We start from the raw sequence: 21,715 nt of genomic DNA, 5'->3' as shown, positions 1-21,715 counted from the left end.
CCAAATTAATTATTTAAATTAATTTATTACAAAAATTAGGACATTTTCCATTTTTTCTCAAATATTGATCCTAAGACCAAATTCCACCAATTTAACTCTCAGACTCATATTTCCAAGGACTTAAATACAGATGGAATTATTAAATACAAAACCCCTCTTTTATAAATTACAAACCAAACCCTAACTTTCTCCAAAATTACGCAACAACACCAACTAATCAAAATGACAAATATTTAAGTCAAAACCCATAAGAAGGAGTAGGATATCCCTACCTTAATTTTTAGAGCTCAAAGAAGAAGAGAGGTGAAAGTCAAAGTGCTCCAAATTCACAACTTTTCAGATTAAAGTGAAGCCCTTGCGAAGCTCTACCTTTCTTCCAAAGGGACTAGGGTAGAAGACCACTAGAACTAGATGAAACCCTAGAGAGAAGATGTATAGAGAGAGAGAGAGAGAGGTCGGATCTAGAGTTTGAGTGAAAGAGGAGATGAAAAAGTGAAGTGTAATCCCGCTGCTATCTACTGATATAACACAAGCTCGCTCGAGCGAAGGATTGGTCGCTCGAGCGACCAGACACAAAGAAAACCTTGCTCGAGCGAATAAAGTCTCGCTCGAGCCAGCAATGCAAAGCTTCAGGTCTGCAACCAGAAGCATGCTCAAGCGAAGAAAAGCTGGCTCGAGCAAAGAACTCCAAAACATAGTCCTCATTCGCTCGAGCGAAGGAAATCTCGCTCGAGCCAAGGATTGCAACTCTTAGGTCTAAACTTGACGCAGATGCACGCTCGAGCGAAGGACTTCTCGCTCGAGCCACCAGACACAACACCCAACTCTCGCTCGAGGGAAGGAACCCTGGCTCGAGCGAAGGATCTAAAACAAGGGGCTCGCTCGAGCGACAAAAGCCTCGCTCGAGCGAAGAACCAAAATTCTGGGCAGCAACACTTGGTTTAAAAACTCACTCAACCTGTTACAAACCTGCCCAATACATCCTAAAACTCATATACAAAGAATCGAAAGATGGAAACAAGATACAACAACAACCAATACCCACGGAACCAAGTCCGGGTTACAATAATCAATGGAGGGGAAACCGGGATCGCTATAACAGACCAACACCAAAGGAGGTACCAAGTAGGGTGGACAAAAATTGACTCGAGCCGGGCTCGGGCTTGCACTATATATTGAGAGAATATGTGTCATTGCAAGCTTGGTCTGACTTGATATCGGGCTTAATTTAACCATCCCAAGGCCAGTGTCACGGCCCAAAACCGCCCATATAGGTTTAGCGTCGTAACCGGCTAGTAATCCTAGGATTACCGAAGGCCTCTGAAAAGAATAACAGAATACAAGGGGCTAGTGGAAGCAAATATATATAAAATATAATGTCCATAGAGTTGTGTTAATGTACATGAGACAAAATATTTAAAACTTAAATGTATACATGTGACGTCAATATTACATAAGTCATACATCAACCATACAGATATTATAAAAAGGGATTTAGCTCAGTGTATGAGTAAACAAAAAAAACATAAACCCTTAACATGATACACAAAAACTTGACTTTTTTTTAGGAGAACCTTCTCGGGAGGCGCAAAGGTTGGTTGACACAGACTTCCAGGCAGCCATCACGGAGCCAGGTTACGCTCCGGATCACCTACATACATAATATAAATAGTGAGCGAGAGCCCAATGAATAATAACAGAGTAAAGGGTTTAATGAATGATGTCTCATATCAAATTCAAAAAACAGAGTTCAGAAGCATGTACTTATTCAACTTCACAGATGATCAAATGTGGTTCACCCATTAGCGCAAACAGATCAGATACAGAGCATTAAGGGTCGTACTTGACTAGTTCCATAAAGGAACCTCCCGTATCGGGAACAAATAACATACTCAAGCCACGGTATTGTTATCCTTGGACGAGGGCCATATGACCACGGTATTATTACTCCCAGGCAAGGGCCATGAGACCACAATATTATTACCCCCGGACAAGGGCCATGAGACCACGGTATTATTACCTCCGGGCAAGGGCTTTGTGCTTATAGACCACGGTATTGTTACCCCCAGGTAAGGGCTATGTACTAGGGATGCCACAAATAATTGTCAATATATGGACAATCATTCATTGATATAGAACATAGCATTTCAGAAAACAGATCATTTCTTGTCATATCATATAGGAAAATACTTAAATGTGAACATAACTTTACAAAGTTATTACTGACAAATGGCTCCAATAGCAAAACAGATATAGCAGACGGATCAGGTGATTTATGGCATGTGACCTACACAAACACAGAATGGATATATATTGAAACACACGCCCGGAATTCATTTAATTCATTTATTTCTTGATTAGGTGTGTTTCTAATCTTTATCCTCATTGCTATGTCCTAATAAGGGCTTAAGAATGCCTAGGATGCAATGAGGATGTCAAAATGCACTTTGAAACACTTAGCATAATTTTCAAAAACAGGGTGCCTCGCTTGAGTGTCACTTCCTACGCTCGAGGGAGCCTTTAGGTCTGCAAAAGTACTAGTTGTATGAATTTTCCACTCGATGGACGCTCGACGGTCGCTTGAGTGAAAGACTGAATAAACAGAGTCCTCGCTCGAGTGCAACTCTTGTTGCTTTAGCGGTCTACAAAATTTGCAAAACTTCTAGGAGTATGAATTTTACGCTCGAGCTTAAACTTTTTTGCTCGAGTGACAACACAAAACAAAGGGTGGTCGCTCGAGCGCAACTTCGATCGCTCGAGCAGAGAGGCAGAATTCTAGAATTTTCAGATTGCTCTTCCAAGCTCAAAATTCAAATTCAAAGCCTTAAAATACAACCTTTGGGCCCCAAAAATTGAGAAAAAAATGTCAAAACTTGTAAAATATCAAGAATTAAGGATCGTTTCACAAAATCAAGGCCCAAGAGTAAGTCAATTGTTCAAAATTTAACTTGAAACTTCAAAAACATGACTTGCATGCAATGATATGAGCTTCAACTTTCCAAAACATGATTAATGGAGATGTTGGTACAAAAACATGTTGAATTCTTAAACTAAAACCAAAATATGAACATGAATGGGACAAATTCTTAGACAACATGCTCTAATTGCAATGCAATGCACATGCATGTATGTATACTCTTCTTGACTACTCTATTAAGCTTAATCCTTGTCTCAATTCACTTAGTTCTTTTGAATATATGTGTTAAGTACCCCAATTACATAACTAAAGGCTTGATTTCTTACCTTAGGTGCTCAATTATGGCTTAGATGTGTAGATGTTTTGAGTTTACAAGTCAATTCTTCACTCTCTCCTCCAATTCTTAAACTTAGATGTGGTTTCTTGGTCTCATTCTCTCTCTCACATTTTGTAGGCTCAAATTGATGAAGACAAGGTGACTTTAAAGTGGTGTATAAGCCTTATATAGGCTTGATTAGAGAGTTTAATTAACTAGGATTATCACTAATCTAATGGGCATGATTTTATTCTAATTAATTCGTTCCGAAACAAATTTCAATTAAACTCACTATAAAATACTAAAAATTTCAAATAACACATAAGCCAAGTCAATTTTGTGATCAGATGTCAATAAGGTCGTCAATTTGCAGAATGAAACAAAACACAAAAAGATATTTCTACGATAGACAGATATAGATGCAAATAACATATAATACATGCAATTAACATGGGATTTCCTCTTAATTACTTGTTAGACATCTTTTATCATGGTTTAATAGTTAATCATAGGTTGGGGTTGTTACAATCTTCCCCCTTTTAAGAGTTTGGTCCTCCAAACTCTAATTACCTTCGTTTTGGTAGAATATCAGATCCAAAGGAAACAAGTCAGGGTATCTCTTCATCATATCCTCTTCTGTTTCCCATGTTGCATATGTCCCTTCGTGATTTTGCCAATCCACTTTTACCAATGGACTTTCTTTTCTCCTCAATCTTTTGATTCGGCGATTTACAATCTTAATTGGTCTCTCTTCATACGTGTAGTCATCCTTGAAAAGCACATGTGTTGGTTCAATAACATGTAATGGATCTTGTAGATAGTCTCGAAGCATGGATACGTAAAAAACATTATGCATATGTTCCATCGGCAGTAAGGCTACCTAAATACGTCATCGGATTGAGTTTCTCAAGGATATTATATGGCCCAACATATCTCTGTGCCTATTTTTCTTTCACTCCAAAACACGTTTTCCCTTTCATTGGAGTTACTTTAATAAATACATGATCCCTGACTTCATATTCTCGATCTCTTCTTCGGACATCTGCATAACTCTTTTGGCGGTTTTGTGCAGTTTTCAATCTCTGTTAAATCAATTTCACGTTCTCAGTTGTTTCTTACACAAGTTTCGGTCCTAACAAAGGTTTGTGTAGACATCCCATTTTTGATCGCCCGCGAGACTTAGACGCTTGATTCAATGTACTCAATGATGAAAGTTGAATTATGAATTCGCAGCGATTCGGAATCAATCAAGCTCCCGAAATAACCTCAAATCTTCAACATTTACCTTTTTGGAACTTGTGAGCTTTATTTTTGGACCTTTTCCCTTCATGAGCTGAGTTTGAACCAAAAAAATAGGGAAGACCATCAAGGCCTGGCCGTGCATCAGTGATGGCCGGCCGGCCTTCGATGGCGATAAACACTATTCTGGGCGGGAGGTCGCCAGCTGTCTATTTTTGAAGATATTTGTCACCTTTTCAGCTCGAATTCTATAAAACCAAAGCTCTAGGATTGTTTGGAGGGTTGAACAAATATCTAGAAGAGAGAGATACACCTCGAGAGCCTTGACTCCTCCTTCTTACATTGCAAGGCATCCTTTAAGCTAACCTAATTTGCTTACACCACCTATACACATCATATACAACCTTGTTTGATCATCCTAAAGCCTTGGTTGATCTTGAGGAAGTGTATTTCAAGTTGAGAGTGCATTGAAATTGAGTTGGAAACTCTAAGAACAAGCTAGCTTTTTGAAAGGTATAAGCTTGCTTCCTCTTTCCTTGCTTTCATTTCAGTTCTTTACTCCATTGTTCTTGCTGTTTTGGTTATTTTTGAGCTTGTTTGAAGTGTTGGAGTTGAGTTTGAAGGGTTACTAAAAGGGTATCTTTCTACACCTTTACTTCGTAACTCAAATTCTTTTCCTTTTTACTCATTTTCTTTAGTATTCATACTGATTTTTAGATGTTTAAAAGGGCTGAAAATCATACTTTGAAGCTCCAAAAATGGAGGGATTAGCCACCCCTCCTTATTCTTGTTAGTTAGCTTTAATTCTTATCTTTGTTACCTAGCTTTTCGCCTTCTTTTCATGCATGTTTCACCTCTAATTTGTAGGTATTTGGGACTATTTTTGAGGTTATTTAAGCCTTTCTATTTGGTTCACACCTTGTTAGACACCCTTGAGGTTATATAGTTAACATACCTTCTGTTTAACATGCTTTCTTAGTTTATTTCACATGCTTTGAGGCTGAAATTCACTAATCAATCAATTAATCCATATCTTTCATTCATGAGAATGGTTTCAACCAATTAAGGTTATTCAAGACATGTAAAGGAGACTTACACTTAATGGCTTAATCTCTTCAGAGATTCATCGTCAACGGTGTAGTCTCCTTCTCATGTTTTAGAGGGACCTCTTGTTTGACATCACTTCTCGGTTAGAGGACTTTAAACATCATATTTGGACAAATGGACTAGTGAATGGCAAGGCCTAAAACAATTGGTTTAAAACTTGAATCAACACACTTAAAGAAAATGGCTAGAAAAGCTTGAACTTAGCTGGACATTATGCCAAGTTCCTTGTGTCAAGGGTCATCAAGTATCAATTCATGGTGTTTTTGATGTCCTTGAAGCGTCTCAACTTCCTTTTTTTGAGTTCATTCCATGACAAAAAGGGAGGGGTGGTCCATTTGCATTACATTTATTGAATTTGGTCTAAAATGACATCCGAAATCATCAAGCAATCATATTGCTCATTGATGGTTTTAGAGTCAATCCCAATCTTCTCTTGAGGCTCTCCTATGACAGAGAAGGAAGGAAGGACAAACAGAGCTTGAAAATGTTCTATCTGCATTGATTTCACCTCTGAGCACAAAAACAGAGTTTGCACCAAATCAATGCACGGCCGGCCCTCTGTAAGCCCGGCCAGCCATCAGTAATGCACGGCCGGCCCTTGGTGTATGGCCAACAGTGTAGTTTTGCAAAAACAGAGGCAGTGGCTGAAGGTGAAACAGAGGCAGTCTGGGGCAGACAGAGCAGCTTTCAGGCGATGCGCATGCAACCTCCATCCATCTTCCTTGGTGCTCACATCGAATGCCTTTGATTGTTTAATTGATTCATTAGTATAATGAATTGTGTTGTAATATTTGATAAGTCCAATTAGTTGTAGCTAATTAGTCGTGTTGTAATATTTAATTAGCTTAGCCTAATTAATTTATTTTAATTAGCTTAGATAGTTAGTATTCATCTCAAGTGTTGTAATAAATAGCTTTGCTTAGCTTAGCTTAATTAGCTTAGTTTGATTAGCTAGTTAGGTTATTTATTCGGACCCTCCTTCGCGAGGGCATAATTTTGTAATAAGTGTGCGTGCGTGTGTGTATGTCTTCTAACCCCATTTCTTTCTCTTTTTTACTTAACCGCTTTCGATGGTTGGTTTAGGAGCATCACGTTTTAATTAGCATATCGCATGCTTGCATATATTCATCTTGTCTTGCATGCACCGAGGTTCGGCGCATCATTCAAACTGCATTGTCATTTCAATATCTTATTTGAATACGTGTTTAATCACATGTTGTTCAAATCGATTCATATGCCATATAACAGCCGAGCCTATTAAATTGCATATTGCATGTATTGCATGAGACACATAACACAGTTAGGATCATGCATTTTTCTAACTAGTTTCTATTTTGGCTTGGAGTACTAGGTGAGTTTTTACACTTTAGCATACTTGCATGAGTGTGAGTGTTACCATGATTAGCATGCTTGCCATGAGGCTATGTGCTTAAATGCTAAACTGCATGAATGGCTGTGAATGAAGGCTTGTTGTTTGAATTGGAACAATTCAATAAATGTAAGTTTTAAGCCCACTTTGTTGAGTGGCAAATCATGTTTTAAGCCTACTATGTTTGGTGGCAAAACCGCATTTTAAGGCAACTTGAGGTGGCAAATTCAAACCATTTTCGAAAACAAACATGAGTTAAATTGTTCCAAGTTTTGCGACTAGTCTATTCTTGCTTGTGCGCGTCACATAGTAAAGTTAATTTAAAAACTGGAATAAGAACGCATAATGTTTATAAAAAAAATATCATGATTAGTAGTGGCCGATCTTTGATCGGGCAAGCGGGGGTGCTCAATTCATGACCTTTCCCCATCGTACCCAAGTTCTCGAGCCGAGGCAACTTTGGTGATGACGGATACGTGGCCTTTGGCACGAGTCAGGGTTTCCTAAATTTCTCAAAAATAAAAATATTTAGGTGGCCACTCTGTATCTGGCAAAGTAGTCCAATTTTGGCATTATTTGATTGAAAATCGATTTTTTAAAAATATTTGTTGGATTTGGACTCTTTGGTGATCATCGGTTTCATATTGCACTTGTGAGATTAGATTTAGAACCGCGGGAGTCCGAACTGTGAGGCCTTTCATTTCAAACCTTTTCGAAAGGCGGGGCGCGAGAGAAGGCATGCCACAGTTTCTGGCGACTCTGCTGGGGATTTAGAGAACTTGACTCAAACTCATGATATGTCATTTTATTTACACTTATGTGTTTTTTTCCATTTGCATTTACATCGGTGCGCCTAAGTCACAGTGTTTGCCATTTGCTATTCCTGAGCGATTTGCCGGAGGCTTGCTTAGAAAAGCTTGCCAAAAGGCTGACCGGTTGTAGGCTTTGCTGCGATGGGAACACAATCCTTGGATCTGGACTACCGTTGTACTGTTTGATCCTTCTTTCACTTCTCGTTGTTAGGTGTGAGAGGTATATTAGGTGGTCTTGCTGAGGTACCCTTTTTTTGACCAATCGACCTAGTTGCATATCGGAAGCCATAGAGACTGTTCCAAACTAGGATAGGTTGCTCGCCCGAATGCAGGAATTGTTTGAAACCGCTTGTTTGCGTAGTTATCCCTAGTTCCTGACGAAATTAGGACAGGTTAACCCTACCCTATCATAGGGGTGTTTTGGCTCTCACTTGCTTGATACATGCTTTAAGAGTGAAACTTTGCAGGAATGTATGTATCAGTTGCAAGTCTGGGTATCAGTTTTGGGGTAGAAATCAATGTTGAGTTCAGTTCTCTAGCTTATGGTAGCAACTGCGTGCTGCTTGTGTCTGAATCGAGGTGCTGTGCGATTTTTGATTTTTGTTTTTTTTGCTTTATTTTCTTTTTGCAAGGAAGTTCTTCACAATTGCTTCAGACAGTCTAGTTACCCCCTAAGCACTCTGGACCTGAGTAAGGCGACTTTATAAATAAGGGGATCTTGTCAGGGGACAACTAGTGTTTGCTTCGCTCCCGCCGGTTACAAGACGGAGGAGAGTTCGGCACAACTCACCGGTTCAACAAACACCCACACCTAATTAGGGACAGTTTTCTGTTTCCAATTTAGTAAGAGAGTATTCACCTGTTCAAATGGCTCAGTATCTAACCGGAATGGAAGACTTACTTCGTAACCTCAAGCAGACCATTGAGAACATGCAGATAGATGTTGCCCGCCAAGCGGAAGTTGCAGCCCAGCAGGCTGAGTTGATCAGAAGGCTATAGCAACAACAGCCACAACAGATAGCGACTTTTGCATCCCATCCGCCTCCTACACACATCCTAGCACACGGAGCTACCGCTCCTACATCCAATGCCCAGGAATGCAAGCATCCCAGTGGATCCGATTCCACCTTAGGCTTCCAAGGCACCTGTATACCAAACGGAGGCCCCTTTTGAGTTTGAGGTCGACCCTACTGCTTTGAAAGTTAACAAGCTAGAAAAGCTCTTCAAGCGAGCACAGGGTATGAATACAATCCTAGATATAGAGGATGGTTATACTGATGCAACAGTGACCTTGCTGGACAGATTCAAGATGCCGTATATAGACCGTTTTGATGGTTCAGGGGATGCTATGGTCCACTTGCAGCTCTTCTCAGATATTTTGCGGCCTATGGGCTTGTCTAGACACCAGAAGGTGTTACTCTTTGGCCGGACCCTGTCGGGTATAGGGGCTATTTGGTACGCCAAGCTGGAAGACTCTGTGAAATGGAGCTGGGATGAGATGGTCGAGGCCTTTGTAGCATAGTACTCTTATAATACCCAGATCGAGGTCACTACTTGTGATCTCGAAGCAACCCGTCATGAGCTGAAGGAGGGCTTCTCGGATTTTGTGACTCGTAGTGGGGCCAAGGCCTCAATGATGATAACTCGGCCATCCGAGAAGGACCAAATCAGAATGATAGTCCGTAACCTGTAGGGGAAATTACTACAAAAAATGATTGTCTTGCCTTTGTTCACATTTGCTGATCTCCACGAGATAGAAGTTCATATTGAGGATGCAATGAGACAGGGTTTGATCAATGATGAGAAGGAGCAACCCAAGAGGGCTTTCACACGTAGTTCTAATGCGACTACTAGTGGTAGTGTTACTGCAAGGCCGTCAGATATGGGTATGGTCACCACCACACCTAAGACTGCCAACCCTTTTGCCGACACATCCAATATAACTTCCCAAACCTCAAGCCATCAGGCCCGAGGCCAGAGGGTCTTCACACCGCTCTATATGTCCTTATCTACAGCCCTGAGGGTTCTGATCAGAAAAGGACATCTGAAGCTGTTAGAACAACATCCATTGCCCAATCCTCTCCCTCCTAAACACAACCCAGCCAAATACTGTGCCTTTCACCAACAACATGGTCATGATACTGATCAGTGCTTCAGATTGCGTCCTGAGATTCAAGATCTTATTAACAACAAGGTGATAGCACCCCCTGAAAAACCCAATGTCACTACAAATCCTCTCCCATCACATAACTAAGCCCCTCCACCTCAGCAAATAAACCTCATCCACACACTGGCCGTCCTTTACGACCCTAGTATATATATATCACCCCTTCCCACCTACTCAAGCCGGCGCTGTTCATCCTAGAAAGCACAGATTTGTGCATGTTGAAACGTGTCCACATCCCAACCCAAACCTTTGGTGGTGACCGTGGTAGATAAAGGCATGGTAGCCTTGGTGGAGAATGAGAATGTCAGTTCAGCACTTGAGAGCTCCGTGGATTTATCTGATGGGATGTACGACCCGAGCTGTTATATTGTGTTGACCAATCAGGCCAAACCAGAGGTGGAGTTGCCAACAGGAATAGAGGTTAGTGTGGTCCGGAAGGATGGCCCAAGCCAGGGATTAGATGACCTAGCCGATCTGGAGGAAGACATCAATAATCTGCATTTCTTTGATGAGCAAGATTCGGGAGATGTGCACATTAACTGGTTCGATTTGAATGGGTCGACAGACAACTCTGGGTAGCTCAATGATGAACCTGATGTGGATGAGAGACTTCAGCCAAAACTAGAAAAGCCAGAAGCAGGAATTGCTACGATGGCCGGAAGGGCCAAGGACAAGGGGAAATTGCCGGAGAGCGCCGCTATTAAGAATTCCGCTCAAGAAATAGGTGTCATAAGTACTGCTGATACGGAACAAGAAGCCACACTAAAGTGGTTTGAATAGGAAAGGGATGAGAATAGTCAAAAAATTGGAAAAGCCAAACACCTTGTAGGGGATGACTGTGATGTAAGAGTAATTACAACAAAACCGGACAATTGCCTGTCGGTTGCCAGAGGAGTATGGTGGGAAGATGATATCTGCATCTTGCCCACACTGACTGTCAAGCCCCTAACTTGCCCCTAAAAGTTCGGGCATGACCCATTCAGACAGAGACATATAACCTGGTGTATATAGCATATGGGGCCTTATCGGAAGCGTAAAATATTAAAAGAATAATAAGCTAAACAAACTCCATTGAGCTATTTCTAATATGCCAGGATCTCATGCATCACATGCACCATAATAGACCGATAAAGTCCAAAAATATACCTTAGCAGTATTTATACACAAACTCATATACAGACCCAGCCTTATAATCGGGCATGTAACAAAAAATTGTTGAAGTTATATACATTCAACCTTGGAAGGATAGCCAATTATCTTAACAAACTTCACAAAATAAGTGGCCTCGTGAGTGCTTGGATACATGAAGGTTGACAAAAGAAACCGGGCGTCATGGGTTAGGATTGACCACCTGGTTGTTTGCCTACAGAAACAGACATAACAGAGAGTGAGCCGGGCTCAGTGAATAGTAATACATACATGAAACAATGCTCAACTTGAAACATGACATATATCAATATATATGGAAGTGCAGAGATTACAAAGTTAGCCTGATTCTGTATTCATCTTATAACGGCCTTAGGCCCAATCTTAAACATAACAGTTGGCTTATCACATCTTAAATCATAATGGCTTAAAGCCCTTGAACATGGTGGCACAAGGGTCTTGAACATGGTGGCACAAGGCCCTTAAACATGATGGCACAAGGCCCTTAAACAGAATGGCATTACGCCCTTGGATAATTTGGCACTAAGCCCTTGAACATACTTATGCGAACTCAAGAGGTGTCTCACACGGATTCTAGAGGTGGCTCACATTGTAGCACTTTGTTCTGTGTAGCACTTTGTTTCATATCATAACAACTTACATTGAATGGCCGTAGGCCCAGAGTCTTATAGAAGGAAGGTATTTTATCTTTCCCATTTCTTTCTTTACATACTTGGAACATATTTGAACATTAACATACAATTAACATACATACTTGAAACATTAATATAGTTGCGTAAACGTAATGCTAATGAAAATCATTAGCCTTATGTAAAGTAGATAATGATACTACTACTCACAGTGTTGCGATGATGCGCTTGTTCCTCCCGGAGTGTGCTCTGCACACATTCAACCTTTACAATTTAGTTTCCTTTCCATATCAGATTACTTTCTATTTCGTTTTATTTCGAAGGAATTAATACATATTAAAAGGCATCAAATACATATTTCGACAACATTAGAGGGTTCTACACGTAAAACGGAGCGATCCACGTTTTTCAGCATGGGCCGCACGTGCGGCTGTGAGCCCCGCACGTGCGGCAAGCTCTCCTGCACGTGCGGCAAAATACTCCGCACGTGCCTTTTAGATAGTAGCCAAGCCCCCGTTTTTCACTATTTCCCGCACGTGCGGCCATGACCCCCGCACGTGCGGCGATTCTGCCCAAAACAGTCCGAAAATTCTTGCAAAATCCCACCTTTTGGCACATATTTACAAGGCTCAAATTAGCATTCTTACTTGATAATACATGGTCCAAAATCATGTCAAGATGATGGCAATTACATCAATCTAATTTAGTTCATCATTCTTAGGCTCACAACATACACATGTCCATGAGAATTTTAACTTTACACATCCATAAACATATATCCCCATACTTGAATTCAAATTAAAAGCTCAAATACAACTTCTCCATGGTTAATTCAAAGTGAATCAAACAACCAAGTAAGAGTATTTTGCCCGTTAACTTCTACACATACACAAGGTTACAATTACCATCTTCAAATACCATAACCAAGGGGAAAATCTTACTCAAAGCTAAGAGAAAGGTTTTAGAAAATGATTAGATTTACCTTAAGCTTGAGCTCCTTAGATTCTCTACCTTCTCCTTGTTGAATTCCTCTCAAACCTCCACTCTCTCTCTCATCCTTTCTCTCTTAGGAAATAGCTTGAAGAAACTCTTCTAAGTCCAACATATATGAACATGAATATATACTTATATATAAGCATATCATAGGTGAATAAAACAAAAATCATTCAGTTTAATCATCCTAAATTGAAATTTCATAAACATGCTTAATATTACTTAAAAATTATGCTGATCATGTATATATACTCAATTTCAGTTAATTAAGACCCTAAGGCTTCCAATTTCTACTTTTAACTTAGAGATGTAACAGATATTTTCCCTTGTTGAACAGATGAATATCCTTAAACATGGGTTTACTTACTTAGCCTCAATTTCTCATGGAATTTTCACAACAAGCATTCAAAAATCACAAAATAGGATCCGAAAATATAACAAAGAACATGTATGAGGGTCGGGTTATTACACTGACGAAGATTAGGGCCAAGACCTGCTGGACGACACTTGGTATTCTAAGGAGGTGGATCATATAACTAGAAGCGGGCGGTACTTCAAGCCCCCACACTTAGACCAACCCGAAGCATCTGAAAAGGACAAGGAGGCTGAAAAATAGAGGGAAAAACTGTTAGAGGAAGAGGCTGTGCTGAAACAGTTAAAGAAGATCCAAGCAGACATATCTATCTTGGGGTTGCTTATGGCTTCGCGTGTGCACCGGCAAGCTGTATTGTCAACAATGGATAAGGCCAAACTGTCTATCGACACAACTCCAAAGCAACTAGTGGGACTTGTCTTCCCGGGAGGTGCGTCGCCTACTTTGACCTTCTTAGATAAGGAATTGTCGCTTGAAGGCTGCACATAACAAACCGTTGTACATCTCAGTTGAGTGTAGAGAGAAGTGGGTGCCGGTTGTATTGGTTGACACTGGGTTTGCAATCAATGTTTGTCCGTCTCTCACAATCTATGCTATTGGCTTGAAGCCAGCGGATTTTGTACCAACAGCCCAGGTGATTCGGGCTTACGACAACACACTACAGGTGTGATGAGAACAATTCAGATTAGAACACAGGTCGGCCCAGCCCAACAGGATATTGAGTTTCATATCCTAGATGTTCTAGCTACTTTCAACTTGTTACTTGGGTGACCCTGGCTGCACCAAGTAAGAGTTGTTTCTTCCACCTTACATCAAATGTTGAAGTACCCTTTTGGAAAGGAGGTGGCCATTGTGTTCGGGAATTCGTCTATACATTCTCCGCTAGAGGTTACTACACCTGTATTGGAGATTATACATGGCGACGAGGATGTTTTCTTGTCTAGTTTTACCTTGGCTGAGGCCCGAGTAATGCAAAACATCTTGGCTGTTGATGAGGGCTTGTACGTCAGTGCACAATCTGTATACCTCATGAACAAGCTACAACATATGCTTGGGATGGGATTAGGAAAGAGCGGTCGGAAGGGCATTACTGCACTGGCCGATGTGTCGCATAACCCACATACCTTTGGCCTTGGCTACATTCCTACCAAAGAGGATTGGGTTCGGAAAGGGAAGGAAATGGCGGGAAAAGCCAAAGCTAAGCAAAGTGGGAAGCACTATGAACTTGTGCATATGCCAATTCAGGGAACTTTGAATGGCCGCTTTGTCTGGGAGGGGGAAGACTTCCCATTTTGCTGCTTTCCTGAGCCACGATTGAACTTCGAGAAGCGGCGTCTACCCGGCTTCGAGATTTTCTTCGACTTACAGCTACAAGAGAGTGACACAGAGGAATAGACCGAACAAGCTACTGAGGTTGCAAAGAGCACAGAAAGTGTGTTCAACAGCAGTGAACTTGAGGTAGGAGCAGTGCTGACATGTCTCCTTTCGGATCCTCAGATCATCTCAGAGAGCTTGGGGGATAACCTAACCGTTTCCGTGATCGGAGACCAATCGGGCGTGGGCCCTTCTAATGGTATCTTGGATACATCTGACGCACCGTCCCTTACTTTGGTAGCTGGAGGAGGGTTTTCTGTCCAGTAGTTCTGAGTCAGGTAGTGAACCAGAATCTGATTCCACAGAGTCTGTGGAGTCGGAATCAGATTCCGGTTCTTCTAAGTCGAAGTCTGGTATTCCTAGGGTTGATAACCCGGATGCCGTTGTTTTGTCCAAGTTGTCTTTTTTCTTTTCTTTTGAGTCGGTTGTAATTGAGGAATTAGATGAGCTGGATTTTTTGAATGAGAATGCCACAATAGTTTCTGAGTACTTCTTTGTGCCACTTGTGTATTGCATTGATCATGATTTTCAAAATTTTGATGAAAAGAACGAGGAAGGAATTCCTATAGTTTTGAAACATTTAATTGATCAAGAGGAGGAGAGGTTTGTAAAACCCCTTGTTGATGAAATCATTCCAATTAATGTGGGTACTGAGAAGGATTCGCGTCTGGTCCAGATCGGGTCCACGTTGTCTTCAGAGGAGCGCGAGTGTTTAGTCGTTTTATCAAAAAATTTCAAAGATGTTTTCGCGTGGTCCTATGAAGACATGCCTGGAATCGATCCTGAGATTGTACAGTATTGGATCCCTCTTGACCTCGAGGCTCGACCCATCAAGCAGAAGCTGCGGAGAATATGCCCGGATTGGGCTTTGAAGATTAAGGAAGGGGTCACCAAGTAGATAGATGCAGGGTTCTTGCTAGTGTCTGAATATCCGACTTGGTTGGCCAACATTGTTCTAGTACCGAAGAAAGATGGCAGAATTTGGGTGTGTGTGGACTTCAGAGATCTGAACAGAGTTAGACCAAAGGACGACTTTCCTCTACCGCACATCAATGAATTGGTGGATTTCACCGCAAGCCATGCACTACTCTCCTTCATGGATGGATTTTTCGGGTATAACAAAATCTTGATGGCACCCGAGGATAGAGAGAAGACTGCCTTCACCATGCCGTGGGAAACCTACTACTACAGGGTGATGTCGTTTGGGTTGAAGAATGCTGGGGCCACCTATCAACATGCTGCAACCACAATTCTGCATGCCATAATCCACAAAGAGGTTGAGGTGTACGTGGACAACATGATTGTCCAGTCCAAGGAAAGAGAGGGCCACTACACTGCCTTGAAGAAATTCTTCCAATGGATCAGAGAATATCGATTGAGGCTGAATCCACAGAAGTGCACTTTTGGCCTAACAGCAGGGAAAATGCTGGGTTTTTGATTACACAGAGGGGCATCGAGGTTGATCCTTCCAAAATCAAGGCCATATTAGAAATGCCACCACCAAGGACTGAAAATGAGGTGCGAGGCTTTTTGTGTAAAGTGCAATTCATAAGATGGTTTATTGCAAAATTAACCTTGATTTGTGAACCACTATTTGGCCTCCTGAAGAAAGGAAAAAAATTCTGATGGGATGACCGACGCTAGTTTGCTTTTGAGTACATCAACCAGTACTTTCAGAACCCGTCCGTGTTGTTGCCGCCAGAGCCGGGGAAGCCGTTGATTCTGTACCTGTCAGTAACGGACACAATGATGTGATGCATGCTTGCTCAAGAATCTGAGGATAGAGTGGAGCAAACCATCTATTACCTGAGTAAAAAGATGCTGGATTATGAGACCCGTTACACCCTGCTGGAGAAGGCTTGCTTAACCTTGGTATGAGCTACCAGGAAGTTGAGGCACTACCTGTTAGCTCACTCTGTACTTCTAGTTTCGAGATTAGATCCTATCAAATATCTCTTCGAGAAACCAGGGCATACGGGTAGGCTAGCCCGTTGGTTGCTTCTTCTTTTTGAATTTGATTTGAAGTATATGATTCGCAAGTCTGTCAAAAGGAAAGCAGTAGCAGAGTTTCTGGCAGATCACTCAGTGGAAGGCGACGAAGTAGTAGAATACCTATTCCCAAATGAAGCTATTCTGCAGGTCGAGGAAGGGATTTGAACAATGTACTTTGATGGAGCATCTAACCAGTACGGTTATGGGATAGGGGTGTTGCTGATAGCATCTGACAATTCCCATATACCCTTAGCCTTCAAACTCCGGCTCAAAGTATCTAACAATGAAGCAGAATACGAGGCATGTATCGCTGGTTTGGAAGCCGCCCTAGAACTAGGGGCAAAAAGGTTGGACGTCATTGGGGACTCGAACTTGGTTATGTTTCAAACAAAGGGAGACTGGAAGGTTAAAGAAGAAAGGATGAAAATATATCACCAAACCCTAGATGTTTTGATTCCTAGGTTTGAGAAGCTAACCTTCACGCATCTGTTAAGAGAAAATAACAGGTTCGCTAACGCCTTATCAACTCTATCGTCAATGATAGACATCCCTTTTGGAGTCCAGATGCATCCAATCATTATTGAACAGAGATATGCGCCGGCTTATGAGTTGATCGTCGCAATAGATGAAGTATAAGATCAAAACCCCTGGTATTATGATATATGGAACTTCTTGGAAAATGAAGCTTATCCACTAGGGGTAAATGCCAAGGATAAGAGGGCAATACAGAGAATAGCTGCTTAGTTTATCATCTGTGGAGGTAAATTGTATAAGAGGGGTCATCTGGGAATGCACAAGTTGTGCGTCAATGCAAAAGAGTCAAAGCGCCTAATGGAGGCCATCCATGGGGGAGAGTGTGGAACACACATGAGCGTAGTAATGCTGGCCCGGAAGATTCTCAGGCAGGGTTATCATTAGTTAACCATAGAGGAGGATTGTATTGGTTTGGTTCGGCGATGCCACAAATGCCAAATTCATGCAAATCGCAAGAATATCTCGCTGTCGAAGCTGTACAACACGACTTCACCATGGCCTTTTTCAGTCTGGGAAATTGATGTTATTGGGGCAGTTACACCGAAGGGCTTGAACAGGCATGAGTATATCTTGGTGGCAATAGACTATTTTACAAAGTGGGTCGAAACCCAATCCTATGTAGTGCTGAAAGTGTCGCATGTAGCCAAGTTCATAAGGAATAACAATCTAAGCCATAATTGAGCACCTAAGGTAAGAAATCAAGCCTTTAGTTGTGTAATTGGGGTACTTAACACATATATTCAAAAGAATTAAGTGAATTGAGACAAGGATTAAGTTTAATGGAGTAGTCAAGAATAGTATACATACATGCATGTGCATTGCATTGCAGTTAGAGCATGTTGTCTAAGAATTTGTCCCATGCATGTTCATATTTTGGTTTTAGTTTAAGAAATCAACATGTTTTTGTACCAACATCTCTATTAATCATGCTTTGGAAAGTTGAAGCTCATATCATTGCATGCAAGTCATGTTCTTGAAGTTTCAAGTTGAATTTTGAACAATTGACTTACTCTTGGGCCTTGATTTGTGAAATGATCCTTAATTCTTGATGTTTTACAAGTTTAGACATTTTTTCTCAAGTTTTGGGGCCCAAAGGTTGCATTTTAAGGCTTTGAATTTGAGTTTTAAGCTTGGAAGAGCAATCTGGAAATTCCAGAATTCTGCATCTCCGCTTGAGCGATTGAAGTTGCGCTTGAGCAACCACCCTTTGTTTTGTGCTGTCGCTCAAGCGAAGAAGTTTAAGCTCGAGCATAAAATTCATGCTCCTAGAAGTTTTGCAAATTTTGTAGACCGCTCGAGCGATAAGAGTTGCGCTCGAGTGAGGACCCTATTTATTCAATCTTCTGCTCGAGTAACTATCAAGCGTCCATCAAGCGGAAAATTACCAGTACTTTTGCAGACCTAAAGGCTCGCTCGAGCGTAGGAAGTGACGCTCGAGCAACATGCCCTATTTTTGAAAATTTTGCTAAGTGTTTCAAAATGCATTTTGGCATTCTCATTGCATCCTAGGCATTCTTAAGACCTTATTAGGACATAGTAATGAGAATGAAGATTAGAAACACACCTAATCAAGAAAGAAATGAATTAAATGAATTCCAGGCATGTGTTTCAATATGTATCCGTTCTGTGTTTGTGTAGGTCACGCGCCATAAATGATCCGTCTGCTATATCTGTTTTATTATTGGAGCCATTTGTGAGTAATAACTTTGTAAAGCTATATTCACGTTTAATATTTTCCTATATGATATGACAAAAAATTATCTGTTTTATGAAATGTTATGTTGTGTATCAATGAATGATTGTCCATATATTGACAAGTATTCGTGGCATCCTTAGCACATGGCCCTTGCCTAGGTGTAACAATACTGTGGTCTATAAGCATAAGGCCCTTGCCCAGGGGTAATAATATCGTGGTCTCATGGCCATTGCCCGGGGGTAAAAATACCATGGTCTCATGGCCCTTGCCCAGGGGTAACAATACCGTGGCTTAAGTATGTTATCTGTTCCCGGTACCGAAGGTTCCTTTATGGAATTGGTCAAGTACGACCCTTAATGCTCTGTATCTAATCTATTTGCACTAATGGGTGTACCACGTATGATCATCTGTAAAGTTGAATAAGTACATGCTTCTGAACTCTACTTTTCGAATTTGATATCGGACATTATCCAATAAACCCTTTACTCTATTATTATTCATTGGGCTTTCACTCACTATTTATGTTATGTATGTAGGTGATCAGAAGCGTGACCAGGCACAGTGATGGCTGCTTAAAAGTCTGCTGTCAGCCAACCTTTGCGCCTCCCGAGAAGGGTCCCGTCTGAAAAAGTCACGTTTTTGTGGATGATGTTAAGGGTTTATGTTGTTTTTGTTTACCCGTACACTGGGCTAAGTCCCTTTTGATAATATATGTATGGAGATGTATGACTTACATAATATTGACGTCACATGTATATATTTAAGTTTTAAATATTCTGTCTCATGTACGTTAGCACAGCTCTATGGACATTGTATTTTATATATATATATTTGCTTTTGCTAGCCCCTTATATTTTGTTATTCTGTTCAGAGGCCTTCGATAATCCTAGGATTACTGGTCGGTTACGATGCTAAACCTATAGAGGCAGGTTTGGGCCGTGACAAAGTGGTATCAGAGCACGAATTATACCCCACACACGAGTCCATATGAGCTATAGGATGTCCTAGAAAATGATTAGGGACTTTTTATCTGCATGTGTGGGTGTCTAAACTATTTGAACATGCTGGAACTAAAATGAATGATGTAAATATGTTTGAATCAATATAAAACACATTAAATTGGAATTGAATACAGAGAACGAGATATTCTGCCTATGTTTATTTTGTCTCGTTTACCTATAACAATGGAAAATACAAGAAGTGATGATACAGCTAGATCTTCTGAGGCTCAAATGAGCTGGATGGAACAAATGTTAGAAGCTTTAACAGAAACAATAAGACAGTAACAAAGACAACAACTTGTGCTCCCTTCACTACCTCTAGTGCTAGTTGAGCCGGAAAACACTGACACTATTTCACTAATACAGAAGTTCAACAAAATGAAGCCCCCAATCTTTCTGGGTGGTATTGAGTCGTTGAAAGCCGAAACATGGCTGCCAGAGACTGAAAAGATATTTGAAGTGTTCCCGTGCTCGGAAACTCAGAAAGTTTTTTTGGCTACCTACACTCTGAAAGAAGAAGCTAGACGATGGTGGATGCTTATCCGAGATAATAGTGGGATTATGATGTGGAGCCAATTTAAAGTGATATTTTATGAGAAGTACTTTCCCCAATGTTTCAGAGACCGTAAAGTCTCAGAATTCCAAGAACTCAAGCAAGGCAAGATGTCCATAGCCGAGTATGAGGCTAAATTCACTAAGTTAGCCAAATTTGCTCCTCATATGGTTGACACAGATTACAAAAAGGCTCAGAAATTTGAAGGGGGCCTAAATCTGGATTTGTTTGATCGAGTAGGCGTTCTGAAGTTGCCTACATATGTGGATGAACTTGACAGAGCATTGATGGTAGAGGCCAATCTGGCAACAATGAAACAAGCTAAAGCACCAACAACATAATTGAGAAGTAAAAGATCTAGATCCAATTTTCGATAGGGCCGTTCATCATTTGCAAACAAAAAGCAAAATACTGGATTTTCAAGCAGTTCAAGTCAAAGTAGCGGATCTATGCCAGTTTGTTCTGAATATGGGAGGAAGCATAACGGCGTGTGTTACCGTGCATCTGGTGCTTGTTTCTGATGTGGCAAGATTGGCCACATGATCAAAGATTGTCCGATGAGATTCGACGATGCTAACCGTCCAACAGCAAGTTCAACCGGATCCGCTTCTGCACCAAGAACAAATGTGAGAATCAATATCGGGAAAGAAACTCTAAGGCAAGGAAGAGTTTTTGCATTAGTACCTAGTGGTGTGCAGAACACTGAGTCAGTGGTGTTAGGTATGATCTCTATTTGTGCTCAGCATGCCTTTGTGTTGATAGATTCTGGTTCTACACACTCTTTTGTGTCACATGCCTTTTCTCGAAAATTAACTAGACCCTTAGAACCTTTAAATTGTTTGCTATCTATATCTACACCATCTGGAGGCTCTATGTTATGTGCTTATGTGTATCCTGCGAGTGACATCATGGTTGGGGATATGTTATTATATGCTGATTTGCTACCATTGGACATTACTCATTTTGATTGTATTCTGGGTATGGATCGGTTAACTAGATACTATGCCACCATTGATTGTGTGAGTAAATCTATTGTATTTCGACCACCCGGTGTGCCTGAGTTTGTCTTTATTAGAAATGGGGTAGTTCTTCTGCCGTACTTGATTTCGTTTATGAAAGCCAAGAAGTTGTTGAGAAAAGGTTGTCGAGGCTACTTGTGTTGCGTAATCACTGTCTCTCCGGATAGTGCTAATGTGGAAACTATTCCTGTTGTTTGTGAATTTCCTGACGTATTTCCTAATGACCTACCCAGGGAGTTAATTGATAGAGAAATTGAACTCACTATTGATGTAGTATCTGGGACACAACCAATTTCTAAGACCCCTTACCAAATGTTAACCTCTGACCTGAAAGAATTGAAAGTCCAACTCCAAGAATTTCTAAACAAAAAATTCATCCGACCGAACACTTCACCTTGGGGTGCTCCAGTTTTGTTTGTCAAAAAAAAGGATGAATCCTTGAGATTATGTATTGATT

General features: G+C 40.9%; 1 protein-coding gene across 1 annotated transcript; it reads left to right on the top strand.

The window, feature by feature from the left end:
• Nucleotides 1-20,064: 20,064 nt before the first annotated feature.
• On the top strand, nucleotides 20,065-20,580 carry LOC114296667 (uncharacterized). The gene has a single exon (XM_028240990.2). It carries the CDS (start codon nucleotides 20,065-20,067, stop codon nucleotides 20,578-20,580), a length of 516 nt encoding a protein of 171 aa, XP_028096791.2.
• The last annotated feature ends 1,135 nt before the right edge of the window (nucleotides 20,581-21,715 follow it).

Source organism: Camellia sinensis, chromosome 4, assembly GCF_055761805.1.
Source record: "Camellia sinensis isolate YWXY chromosome 4, ASM5576180v1, whole genome shotgun sequence".
NCBI lineage: Eukaryota > Viridiplantae > Streptophyta > Magnoliopsida > Ericales > Theaceae > Camellia > Camellia sinensis.
This window is presented reverse-complemented; position numbering and strand designations above follow the sequence as displayed.